This window comes from Mustela erminea, chromosome 16, assembly GCF_009829155.1.
Source record: "Mustela erminea isolate mMusErm1 chromosome 16, mMusErm1.Pri, whole genome shotgun sequence".
NCBI lineage: Eukaryota > Metazoa > Chordata > Mammalia > Carnivora > Mustelidae > Mustela > Mustela erminea.
Genome location: NC_045629.1, coordinates 25,605,510 through 25,619,037, shown reverse-complemented (window position 1 = coordinate 25,619,037; position 13,528 = coordinate 25,605,510). Strand labels below are relative to the sequence as shown.

At 34.8% G+C, this 13,528-nt stretch overlaps 1 protein-coding gene across 10 annotated transcripts in view; it reads left to right on the top strand.

Annotated features, from left to right (window-relative positions):
- STAU2 (staufen double-stranded RNA binding protein 2) overlaps window positions 1-13,528 on the top strand; it is a 327,264-nt gene that overhangs the window by 240,358 nt on the left and 73,378 nt on the right. Inside the window, exon 14 of one of the 10 annotated variants that reach the window (XM_032316753.1) lies at window positions 4,257-4,417. The exons of 8 other annotated variants lie outside the window; for them this stretch is intronic. In XM_032316753.1, coding sequence (XP_032172644.1) covers window positions 4,257-4,271 — 15 coding nt within the window. In that variant the 3' untranslated portion in view covers window positions 4,272-4,417. Of the gene's footprint in view, window positions 1-4,256; window positions 4,418-13,528 lie in introns of those variants that run through there. One more of the 10 variants, XM_032316755.1, reaches the window with a different exon arrangement.

Below are 13,528 nucleotides of genomic sequence, written 5' to 3'. Positions count from 1 at the left end.
TTGCCACTGGTTTCCACGGTGACTGCTCGAATAAGAATAAATCCAGAATAAAAGATTATGATTCCATAAAACTTAATTCATCCAATAAACCTTTATTGAACGTCTGCTGCATACAAGGCAGTGTGACAATATATGAGCAAATGGATATGAAGATGTGTGTAGAAAATGAATGCTCCCCTTAGAAAGTGATCTCGTGCTTAGAAGAAAATCTATAATGCAAATGAAAGATCAGTGGCCTATGAGAAGCAGAAGCGAAATGTTTAAGGACTTTTGAGGGCAAGGCAGGGAGGTTTTTGGTTAAGAAAATTTTATGCAGGAGGTGGCCTTCTCTGTACAAGGTAAAGGGTGAGCCAGATTTCCCTCTGGGCAATAGAGAAAAAAGCATTTAGTAAAAGGCATTTGGTCTGACACGCGGGCCAGCAAGAGCTCAGGCACCGAAGAGGGAGGGGAGAGCCTTATTCAGTGGACAGAACTCTCTGCTGAAGTCCAGCACTGGTCCTTAGATAGCAGTAGGAATGAGGACTAGAAGGAGAGAGAGAGATCAGGCTGTGAGGTGTCTTGGAAGGCAAGACAAAGAATCTGGATTCCATCCAATCGTGAGAAGCCATGAAAATTTGTACGTACACAAAATAGCTATGACTAATGTACCAGTATAAGGTATATACAGCAATTACATTCAGCAAGAAATAATTCAGCAAGTTAATTTGAGAAGTATCTTTTTTTTTAGTTCTAAAATTCTGTGGCATTAACGATTTAATACTGCCTCTACTGATAGTAGAAACTCATTATCACAGGCTCAGATCAGTTTGTTTATTTCTTTTAATTTTTATATCCTAAAAATATCAGGCAGTGAGGGTATTCTGCCATTGAATGATTAGCCGTAAAAAAATTTCCAATTTTGACAAAATGTTTTTCACAAATTAGGTAATCAGGTCTTTTGAATACCTTTGAATCCCCTAAGAATCCTCTCTCGTGTGCCACTTCTGGACGCTGCCCCCATCCCACCTCACAGTGGCTATGGGAATGGAAACCCCTTCTTTCTTGTTCCTTTGTGGAATAATTGGTACTCTCCCAGGATTAGCGGCTCCAGGAGAAGGAAAAACAGATAACTGAGAACGTCTTATTTACATTTATATTTTGCTTAACATTTGTGAGCCAAAAGACAAATTGCAAATGGCCATGGTCAGAGAACAATAATCTTCTTTAACATGCTTTTGGAAATACTTGTTGGGATATAGATATATGTATTTTTTCCCATTTAGGCTGGAATTGTGGATTCCATGATAGGTAAAGGAAAACAAAGGCAGAAAGGAGTCTAAGGTTCTCCCCCTGGAAAAATATGTTAGACATTATAATAGAATTTGTTCAGGAAACTGACCTAAGCCTTTACCTTTAGAAGTTTAGACTCAGGGAAATGTTTTACTTATACTTGCTGGGGAAGATTTATAGAGAAGTAAAATGTACTAGTTTACTTCTTTCATAGATAAGGCATCTGGAGTGTGTGTATATGGAGTGTACAACATAATAGCAACATATGCAATCGATATTTAAAAGTTTTAAGACATTGAATATAAATACATTGAATATAAATACACAATACTAAAAATAGGTCATACTTTGCCATTAATATCTATTTTCTGTGTGTAGGCTGTATTTCCATTTAAAAGCATAATGTTATTCAAGATAAATTTCTAAGACCTAAAGTACTTAGTTCTGTTTTTATTAAATAACATTTTAATGAGAGTTCAACAGTTTTATTTAGTAAATATCCAACTGGGAAGGTTTCCGCAGTTTTTTTTAGTAGGAAAGTTTGCACAAAAGGAGTGTTTTCTTATTACCAAATTAGTTACTTTGAAGTATCTGGCAGATTACATCAGTCTCTTATTTGAATTGGTACTACAAGAAGACATCTATTGTGCATCATTAGTGATGCATTAAATTGGTTATTTATGTTTTAAAATCTAAGCATAGTAGAATCTTTTGTGTTTGCCTTCGAAGATTGCTGTTATAATAAAACATTTTGAAATGAGTAAAGTTGTCCTTTTGGTTTAGTTAATGCATCACTGGAGACCCTAAAGATTTTAGCTTCCAACTACCCATCTCCTAGTTTAGTAAAAAGTGAGAAAATTATGCAGATTTCTTTATATTTTAAGGAAAAAAATGTTACAGACTACTTGTGTAATCACTTTATATTCGCAGCTAAGAAAATAATAAAAGAAGTGTTGATCACATCACTAGTCTCAAGCTAAAGTCTTCTAAACATTTGAACATAGTAAGATTAAAATATACTGTGCTATTTTATCATGTTCTTATAATAGTGGTCTCTTCTTGTGACCGCTAAGATTGTGTAGTTATTTTTATAATTGGAATTATAACTAAAGTATGTATTAGAAATCTTGTTTTCAAGCTCTATTAAAAAAAGTTACACAAATGATAAAAGGCAGAGGACCAATAATATTTTTTACTAATAACTGGCAGAGATTAGAATCTTTGGCTAAAAGTTTCCCACAATATACTCCATAACCCAGTACTAGCAATGGTTAAAACTTTTTGTTTGTTTAGTGACTAAAAATATAGTAAGCCATATTAGCTGGACAGGTAGACTGGCAGAGAATGGGTCTCATGCTTTTTTTAATCCCTTATAGAACCAGACACATATATATTATTTAGTAATGACTCTTAGCCATAACGTCACCTCTAAATTCCCTGAGAAAATAAAGGATAAATGAAATAAGACATGGAGCCCCAGCTTCAGAGCAATCCATAAAACCACTTGTCCCTTACCTAAACACTGCTTGCCTTTCACTGAGAAGTCTTACACTTCTGATTAGAGTTACCCCTACCTCTGTGGTCTAGAGTCCATCTTCTGGGATATTCTACTTCTTCTGGGACTTGGTTTCCCAACAGTTGCCATCTTCCTTTATCTTCTTCTCCAGTGTCTTCTCTCCCCCAACTTAGAAATATCCCTCTCATTCTAAAGTCTTTCCCCTCTATTATATCTTCTTTTTTGAGTTATTATTTTCTTCCTTTTCTCAATTGCCAAGCTTTTTCCAGTTACTTCTTATTTATTGGTAGATAATGCAAAGGAATTTAGTATGAATTTTATCCCAGTCACCACTACAGTTGCACTGGCCATGGTCACCAGTGTCCTACTAATTGTCAAATACCAGGACCTAAACTCATCCCTCATCCTAGTTGGCCTTTCTGCAATATTGCTTCCCTCCTTTGTGAAACCCTCTTTTGGCTTGATTTAATCTTTTCCTTTTGACTTCTTGTCTTCTGCAGGGCCCTTACATACTCTTGTACCTAAGTTTTATCCTTGCTACCTTGCTTTCTTTTGTGTCCTATCCACATCCATGAATTGCATTATTGTTCACATTTTGATGCCTTCCCAATTTCCATTTCCTATGACTCCCTGTGTCAGTGAAGTTTCTCTAGAGAAACAAAACCAATAGAATAAACAATAGGATATATTTGTATATAGAGAGAATTTTTAAATAATTTTAAATAATTGGCTCACAGTTGTGAGGGCTGAGATGTCCCAAAATCTGTAGTGCTAGTCAGCAAGCTGGAAACATAATCAGAGTTTTGGTAATCTTTAGTCTGAAATCTGTAGGGCAACTGGTAGTATGGAAATTCAAGCAGGATTTCTATGTTATGGTCTTGAGGCAGAATTCCTTCTCTGGAAAACACAATTTTGTTCCTAAGGTCTTCAGCTGATTGGGTAAGATCCACCAATATTATTAAGGATATTTTCCTTAACTTAAAGTCAGTTGATGTATAAATATTAATTAAATTTACAGAATACCTTTATAACAACATCTGAGCTGGTATTTGACCAAGAAGCTTGGCACCACAGTCTAACCAAGCTGACACATAAAATTAACCATCACACCCCCTAACCAGCTCTAGGCTTATGTTTCCTGGGATAGTTGGAAGACATATAGGTTGAGATTTGACACCTGGTTTTTGTACTCAACAGCCTGGGTTACCTTGGGCAAATTTCTTAACCCCCCCAAATAGCAATTCCTTTGTTTTCATAATTATTGGTCTGTTTGTTTTCATGAAACATTTATTCTTTTTATATCAGTCCCATACCTTTCATATTGCTGGTTACATAAATAACTCGGTGAATGAATGCAGTGCATAATGAATGAAAGCAGGAAAAAGATTTGAATTTTTTTAAAAGATTTTATTTTATTTATTTATTTTCCTTTTAAGATTTTATTTTTAACTAATCTCTATACCCAATGTAGGGCTTGAAGCCATAACCCCAAGATTAAGAGCCACACACTCCACTGACAGAGCCAACCAGGGATCCCAAGATTTGAGTCTCAGTGTCACCCAAATGGAGAACTAAGATTCAGACTTCAAAATCAAATTTAAATTTCTTACTAACAGATTCCTCTAGTTAAACAAACAGAAAAACAAACAAACAAAAAACATGTGTACGCCTGGGTGGCTCAATCGGTTGAGCGTCTGCTTTCCGCCCAGAGTCATGATCCTGGAGTCCTGGGATCGAGTCCTGCATCGGGCTCCTTGTTGAGCAGGGAGTCTGCTTCTCCCTCTGCCTGCAGCTTCACCTGAGTGTGCCTTCTCTCTCTTTCTCTCTCTCTCTCTGACAAATAAATAAATAAAATCTTCAAAAAAGAAAAGAAAACATGTACCTATGTAGTATATGTGTTGTGTGTGTGTATTTGTTTATTTATTTATAGAATGAATGCAGACCATAGTGTTTACACACATATATATTGTACAGTGTATAACTTTTATGGCCATTCATGCAACAAATATTGAACAACTCCAAAGTGCCAGGCAGTACAGTAGGAATGGGCCACATAACATTAAGAGTTTCCCTGAATTTACCTTTAATACTCTTTTCACTGGTTTCTGTGATAAATATTTACCTTTTTCTTCAGAAATGAGACAGTATTGTGTACTGTGCTGGCTCTGCTGAATGCTCCTTAAATAATACAAATCATGTAGAAAGTTGACCTCAAATAACATGATTTTATCTTATAGACAAATTTACAAACACAACATATTTTATGCTAGTTATTAAGGGATCAAATATGTTGTTCTGTTGCCCCCTATACATATGAATTAATATCAGCTTTCACTATATATCATGTTGAAATACATTTCAGAGGTTTTCAGAAACACCTCTTGCATTTTGACAAAGCATTTGAGGTGTTTTATTAAGTCCTTTTTAAAATAAGTTTTCTATTATACAGTGACTTACAATGATACAAAAACACTTGGGTGTGCTGTTACTCTTATAAATTTAAGAGGAAAAGGAAGGTTCTAAAGATTATAGTAATGTCAGAGTACCTTCATATAATTTTTTATTATTACTATTTTTATTATGTTAGTCACCATACAGTACATCACTAGTTTTTGATGTAGTGTTCCATGATTCATTGTTTGTGTATAACACCCAGTGCTCCATGCAACACATGCCCTCCTCAATACTCATCACCAGGCAAGAGAAACCCTCAGTTTGTTTCTCAGAGTCCACAGTCTCTCATGGTTTGTCTCCCTGTCTGATTTCTCTCCCTTCGTTTTTCCCTTTTCCTAAACATTAGAAGAATAATGCTATTCCTTATGTTCCACAAATAAGTGAAACCATGTGATAATTGACTTTTTCCTGTTTGACTTAGTTCACTTAGCATAGTCTCCTCCATTTGCATCCATGTTAATGCAAATGTTGGGTATTCATCCTTTCTAATGGAGACATGATACTCCGTTGTATACATGGACCATATCTTCTTTATCCGGATATTCGTCTGTTGAAGAGCATCTCAGCTCTTTCCACATTTTGGCTATTGTGGACATTGCTGCTATCAACATGGGGGTGCATGTGACCCTTTTTTTCACTACATCTATATCTTTGGGGTAAATACCCAGTAATGCAATTGCCAGGTCATAGGGTAGCTCTACCTTCATATAATTTTTGTAAAGTCTACTATAACAAACTCAAAAGCTATTTGAGATGATGTACAATTGTACCTGGAGATAAGTAACTTGTAAGGGTCTGTTGCAAGTTTAATTGATAATTGAGGTGTTGTCCTGTGATGCAAGTAGGTTCTACTCCAGTCTTTAAATTTTAAGGTATACAACACAGCTAACAGTTTGTCCATTTTTCTCCGTTAGAATCTATCATCACCTGTTTTAATGAGCATGGTCATTCCCAATAATAAGCTGCCAAGAATTGATAATGATATCTATTATTGAACACTGATGTGCTTGCGGTATGGTACACTAATACAAAAACTATTTCATAGCATTTAGACCTTTCATTTCATTTAGGCAAAAGCAAACAAAGCAGAAATTAAATAGGCTTTGTCACTGCAGGATTAACTTTGAATGTTTATTCATTTGAAAATAGTCTTAGGTTTCTTAGGATTAAAGACCTAAGCTTTAGATGTAGGCCAAATCTGCATCATATAATATGAAATGGGTACTTGGCAATTATTTAACAGACATAAACCACTTTAATAGATTAGTTAATCTACTCTCTGGGGTTGAATTCAGAAGATTGTTGCCAGTTCTTTACTTCTTAATGATTATTCAATGTTAGGAAAAATCATCCACAGCTTATAAATGCTAGATAAGATAGGAAATTAATGAATCTTTGCTGATAAAAGTCAAGCTCCTATGGAAGTATTTAACCTATAATTTTCATATCCTTGGCTGAATTTCGTATGGATTCTATTAATATATTAATTTTGACAACAGAGTAATAATAGGGTTTTTAAAACTGAAAGAACTGCTGTCTGGATCTGTGCTGTCCACCAGTATGTTAACCATTAGCCACACGAAGCTCTTGAGCATTTGAGAGGTGGCTGGGCCAAACTGGATATATGCTGTAGGTACAAAACACACATGGATTTCAAAGACTTAATTACTGCTGCCAAAGTGTAAGATCTCATTAATGATTTTTATGATTAAAGATTGAAATGATAATAACTGGCATATATTGGGTTAAATAAAAACACATTATTAAAATTAATTCCATCTGTTTCTCTTTACTTTTAAATGGGCTATAAAAGTTATATATGTGGCCCCCATTATATTTCTATTGGAAATAGGTCAACTCTTCTTTTAAAGATGAAGAAATTGAAACCCAAAAAAGTGAAAGGACTTACCAGACTTGCACAGCTTACAAATGGCAGAGCTGAAACTCAAGCCCAGGATTTTTGATGCCGACAAAGTTCTTTCCATTCTGGCATACTTCCTTCAAATGTGGCAGTTAATCACAGACACACACACATTCCAGAGTGTATACATCTAAGTATTGGTTCCTCCAAAGTGGCCATGTTAGCATCTTGGGAGGCAATGTATGTTTATTTTAGTGATATGTTTGAGTTTCCACTTTCAGAAATGTCTTCAGAATTTTCCAAACATTCTTTCGGTAGCAACTTTATCACTTTTTATGGTGGCTTTGATTCTTAGGAGTAACTACAGGTCATTCGGAGATGTCAGCTAAGGAATATTGTGTCTGAAATTGTGGTCATAAAAGAAGGCAACTTCGTGTGTGTGTGTGTGTGTGTGTGTGAGAGAGAGAGAGAGAGAGAGAGAGAAGACACATTCACACAGGCTTGTGAAAGACAGTTCCAACATGGAATTCCACAACTATATTAATTGTTGCTTTCCCAGATGAATATTAATAAGACAGTACTCACTTATATACATAATTTCTGAGATATTTTAATCATCATTATTTTACAATCACATTTTCATTAGATAAACCAAGGAATTTGTTAACTATACACATATATGTTGAGTTTCAGGAATTAATCCCCCTGATAGTTTATGATTTATTTAAAAGACCCAGTCTTTAAATGTGGCTAAATTAAGTAATGAAAAAAGTATGAATTTTTATTGACATTTTATTTGACAGCTGAGAAACTATAATATGACACTAAATAAGAAAATAAAGAAGACATTAGATAAGGAAAGAAATCAGTTGGTAAAGTAACTGAAAATGTGTTTTTTAAAATAACTCATCGGAAGAAAAATGTAAATAAGACTTAAACTTCACACTTTGACCGTCTCTTATATCCAATAACCATTAAAAAATTCTCAATTCCAGTTAAATGACAGACTTTTGCTTTATTGACCTGTGATGCTAAGTATTTATCTAACCGAGAGGAAAAAGCACATTGTTCCATGCAGCCAAATGAAGAAATCCTTCTGGGGTCTATTATGTGGTTTTATATTAAGTAGCATAGTTAATTTAGTATCTGTAAATTACTGAATACCATAAGCACACTCCCCTGTATATCATCGAATTTTATATATAGTAATATATTTCGCACTTAAATGATCTAAAGAGACCAAAACACTTCTATCAGATCAGCTTCCTTGCCTGGTATTTTGCGTCATACCAAATCATCCCAGAATGTCATACAATGTAGATTTATTGTTTCAATTGCCAATAAAAAATCATAACCAGAAAATAAGAGTGCAATCTCTTCTTTTCATCAATAAAGTACATTGGTTTAGGAATATGAGCACAGCTTAGGTTTTTAATCTGATTATATGGTAAAGGTACTCAGATTATAATAAAGTGTTCTTATTATACATGATTCTGGAGGGTCCTACAGTATCTTGTGGTTTATTTCCATTTTTTTTTTTTTTGGTGCAACACAATTGGAAAAATGTTGCTTTGCCTTCTGCATGCATATAAATCAGCCATCTACAAAATTCAAAATGTTTTTTGTTGACAAAGCTTTCCATTCAAATTTAAGATAATATTATTTCTCAGTAATCTTTATATTTCTAATTAAAGTATAAGTGGCTTACAGTTTATTGTTATTCTAGATCATTTTTAAAAGATGCTTTGCTCTGAGCCATGTCAGAGACTTTTTAATAAAGGGTGGCAGAATTGTCACTGCATTTTCATATTGTTCCAAAGGGTAACAGACTTTGATATTCAAATGACTGACCAAACCATACTAGTTGTATTTTCTACATTCTTTTGACATTTGCCATAGATGGATGTGAAAATTGTTCAATCCTCTTTTTTCTCTTAGGAAAAGTTAAACTTCATTGTATACAAAGATAAAAGGAGTATCTGTTAATAGAAGTAACATGTCAGTTCAGGAAAGTGTTACATTGAAAAATTAAACATGCTTCTTGCAAATCACCTGCATTCTGACTACTATACTTGCTTCATCACATATCTCTATATTTCAGCATCTCCATTCATCTGTCTTTTTGGGGCGGATGCATTTCAAAGAAGGAAGCAAACATCCATCCCTATTCCAGTAATTTTTGAAGATATTTTGTTTGTTTGTTTATTTATTTAGAGAGTGGGTGGGAGGTCAGGGGCAGAAGGACAAGGAGAGAATCTCAAGCAGACTGAGCTGAGCACATGGAGCCCGACCTGGGCCTCGATCCCAGGACCGCAGGATTATGACCTGTGTGGGAACCAAGAGTTGGTCACTAAACCAACTGAGCCACCCAGGTGCACCCCCCCCCCCCCCCCGCCGTGACCCCAGTAATTTAACATTCATGTCATTAACTTAATTTTTGTTTATGGTTCCTCTTTTCCCTTTTGAGGTAAAATTATACAATTAAATGCACAAATCTTAAGTGTATCAGTTGACAAGTTCTGACCATATGTCTGTATGACTCAAACCCCCATCAAGATAGAAAACATTCCCATCACCACAGAAATTTCCCTGATGTCCTTTTTCAGTAAATCCCAGCACTCACCACCCTCAAAGGCAACCATTGTTCTGATATTTTTCCCTGGTATATTATTTTTGCCTGTCCCAGAACTTTATATAAATGAACTCTCATAGTATACACCATTGTGTAATGCTTCTTTTACTCAGCGTTGTTGTGTTTATCTGTAGTCTCTTTTTATTGCTAAATTTTGTATTTTGTTGTATGAATATGCCACAGTTTGTTTATTCATTCTCCTTTTGATAAACACCTGAATTGTTTTCAGTTTTTGTCTACAATGAATACAGCTGCTGTGAACATTCCTGTACAGTCTTTTGTGGGCATGTTTTCATTTCTCTTGGATTGATCCCTAAAAGTGGAATTGCTGGGTCATAGAGTAGGTGTATTTTTTTTGTTAAGACACCATTCAACAGTCCTACCGATGATGTAGGAGAGCTCCAGTTCCTGCACATCCTTGGCAACATTTGGTGCTGTCCTTTTAATTTTAGCCATTCTGATGGGTGTGTAGTGGTATCTCATTATGGCTTCAAATTGTTGTTCCTTGATGACAAATGATGTTGAGTGCTTTTTCTTATGTGTTTATTGGTCATTCATATATCTTTCTTAGTGAAGAGTCAATTCAGATTTTTGCCCATTTTTAAGTAGGTTGTTTTTTTCATTATCAAGTTATAGGAGTTCTTTATATATCCTAGATACCAATCCTTTTTTTATACATACTTTGAAAATAGTTTTTCTTAGTCGGCGGCTATCTTTTTCATCTCCTCAATGTATTTTTATGAGAAATTTTAAATTTTGAGAAAGTCAAGTTAATGGTTTTTTATTTTATGATAACTTATCTGTCTTTCAAGAAACTTTTGGGTATTCCCAACGCGCGAAGATATTCTTCTTTGCCTTCATCAAAAGGTTTTATAGTCTTAGCTTTTATATTTAGGTCTACAATAGACCTAAAGTTAATTTTTGTGTGGGGTATGTACAAGGAGTTGCGGTGTTTAGTTGTTTATTTTCACACATAGTGTTCAGTTAGGAATCCCAGCACAGTTGGATAATTTGGGTGTTTTGTTGAAAATCAAATGACTAAGTAAGTGTGGGTCTACTTCTCGGCTCTCTATTTTGTTCTATTAATCTATGTGTTAGTCCTTATGCTGATATAACTGTAGCTTTATATTAAGTAAGTGACCATTTTTAACAGCTGCATATATGCCAGTGTATATATATGTATATATACATATATATACATACATAAAGATATATATATATATCTTTATTTTCTTGCCACCTTCATTCAATTTTAGTTCAATTTAATTTCCAACTTTGTACTACCATAAAGAAATACTGCCATGAAGATCTTTGCACGTACATCTTTCTCAACTTACTGAATTATCTTCTTGGCCTTAATTTCTGTGTGTGGGCATTCTGAGTCACAGAATGAGGGCATTTTCCATTTTGATGTAAAAACCCAGTCTGTCTTTTACACTCCCATCAGCCTTTGCATTAGATTTCCTTTGCATTTCTTTGCGACATGAAGAGTTAAACTTCTAAAAGGTAAATTTCAATAACAGGAATTAGTGAGCTCAGGCCCTGGGAGGTTTGTGTATTTGGTTGTGTGTATGTGTTTATGGGACTGGCGTTTACTCAAGTTTCTTACTAATTTTTATCTCTGAATTGTGTAGAAAGTGTTTTCAACAGGGTACTTTTCTGGGAAATGTCTTGCCAGCATGAGGTGTCTTACTAAGCATTCAGATTCCATTTTAGCATGGACTGGTAATGACTGTGTTGAAGGGAGCAGGAGGTGAAGTTGACTAAGCTAACGAGTACGGCTATGATTGTGGAGTCACCTCTGAGAACTCTCACTGAACTCTGTACTTCGGCTTTCAAAAACAACTAAAAAAAAAGGAACAATAGAAAGTAGTCTGGGCTCATTTAATGGATACCTGGTAATTTTCTGACATAATAGTAGCTTGTATCGCACACTTTACAATGCCAATCTGAATCAGTAACAGTGAGATGCTGTATTATTTTTGTACTCTGTATTTGTACTAAACTCTTAAATGTTGAGAGTTGAAAACAAAGCTTAGTACTGGACCTCTTTTCACCCTCCCCCCGACCCGCCCTCTTCCACCCCCACTTCTTGGTAATGTGGGGAAGGAATTTTCCGTTAACTCTATATCTCTGTGGCAAGTTTAAAGGAAAAAAAAAAAATTTAAAACATGCCAAATCAGAAAAACACTGAACCATGAGAACTTGCCCAGTTTAATGGTGTCTTTCCTTTGGTATTTTTTCATTGCTAAATGAAGCCTAGTTCTGATTTATTTCTTAAGGACAAGTATAATCATATTGAACCCCGGAGTCAGAAGATAGACATTCTTTTCTAAGACATTAATCAATAAATATGTGATCTTTGGCAAATTACTTAACTCTCTACTAGGTCTTTGTGGGCCTCAGTTTCCTCAGCTGTAAAGTGGGAGTTTGATTTGGGGTTATCACCAGGATTTCTTCCTGTTTCATAATTCTGATTGAATCTGTTCCAGATTTCTAATTTAGGATGAAAGTTTGCTTGAAAATCATTAGATGTTAAATACAGCTTAGCTAATTTTTTATTGGTTAGAAAAGAAGGAAAGAGTAACTTTAAAAAAATATATTCAAACCCCTTCAATCACAATTTCCGCACCCATGTGTGCTGTGCCTTCCTAAATAATGCCGAAGTCTAGGATAATTTTGTTCTGTAGAGTAAACATAGAAATGTTAGGGGAAATAGACTGTGTGCCTTTTTGAGTCACCTGTTGAGAAAATAGGCAACTATTGACAAGTCTGATTCATGGCTGAGTGACTGCTCTGCTAGCCTTCACATGATCCCCACCGAGCAAAATCTTTGACCGCCTGCTAAACGAGGTCTGTTTGAAGTTTCTTTTTAACATTTCCAAAACGTTAATTCAGCAGGATGTCTCCACTGGGGTTCTCCATGTCACCAAATCAGCAGCTGTTGAAATCCATTCACTTCAGCATGAAATGTTTTCATAAGTGCTTTTTTTATTTGTGACAACAGCAAAGTAAACATAAGACTAAAATTCTACCTCATTCAACATTTACATGTGTTAAAACTGCTTCTGATTGCAGTTTACATTCATGGTTATTTATTTGCAAGCATTAATACCAATAGACAGTTTTACTACAGAGGATTTGAAATCAGCCTTGCCTGCAACATATACGATACTGTGTATTTCTTAAATAATTTATCTAAACATTTGTACTTGGAAAAAGCAAAGATTCACACTATGACTTTAAAGCTGAAGTTTATATTCCTTATGAAGCCCTGATTTTTGTGATTTTTGTATCCATAGCCTGTTTAAGATATGTTTAAATCTCCAGATGAACTCTTTATCAATTTCGTATGACAGTATTTATAAATTCTTTAAGATATTTGCCACTTTAAAAGGAAAAATATTAAGCTTCCAGGGAAATAATTCAACAGAATAAAATAACATAAAATTCTTGAGGTAAAGACCTGAGTCTGGCAAAATCTGATGGTAAAGATAAGGCACGCCAAAGCCTACAGATTATATTGAATTGTTTAACTAGAGCTGTACTCCTTAGAGTTAGGATCTTTTATTCATTTTAAGTAAAAGCCATATATCTTTAATTGATTGCAGAGTTAAGCATGAGAACTGCTACATTTTCCCAACATCGTTTGAGTTGGGTCCCTCTTTCTATTTTTTCAGGTCTTAAAAGACCTTAGTGTAGTTTTATAAGTTCATTAACTTGCTTCATTCTTTGAGATGCATTTCACCTCCATATTATCAAATTTCATTACGTGCAAAGAATTATCAGATGAACC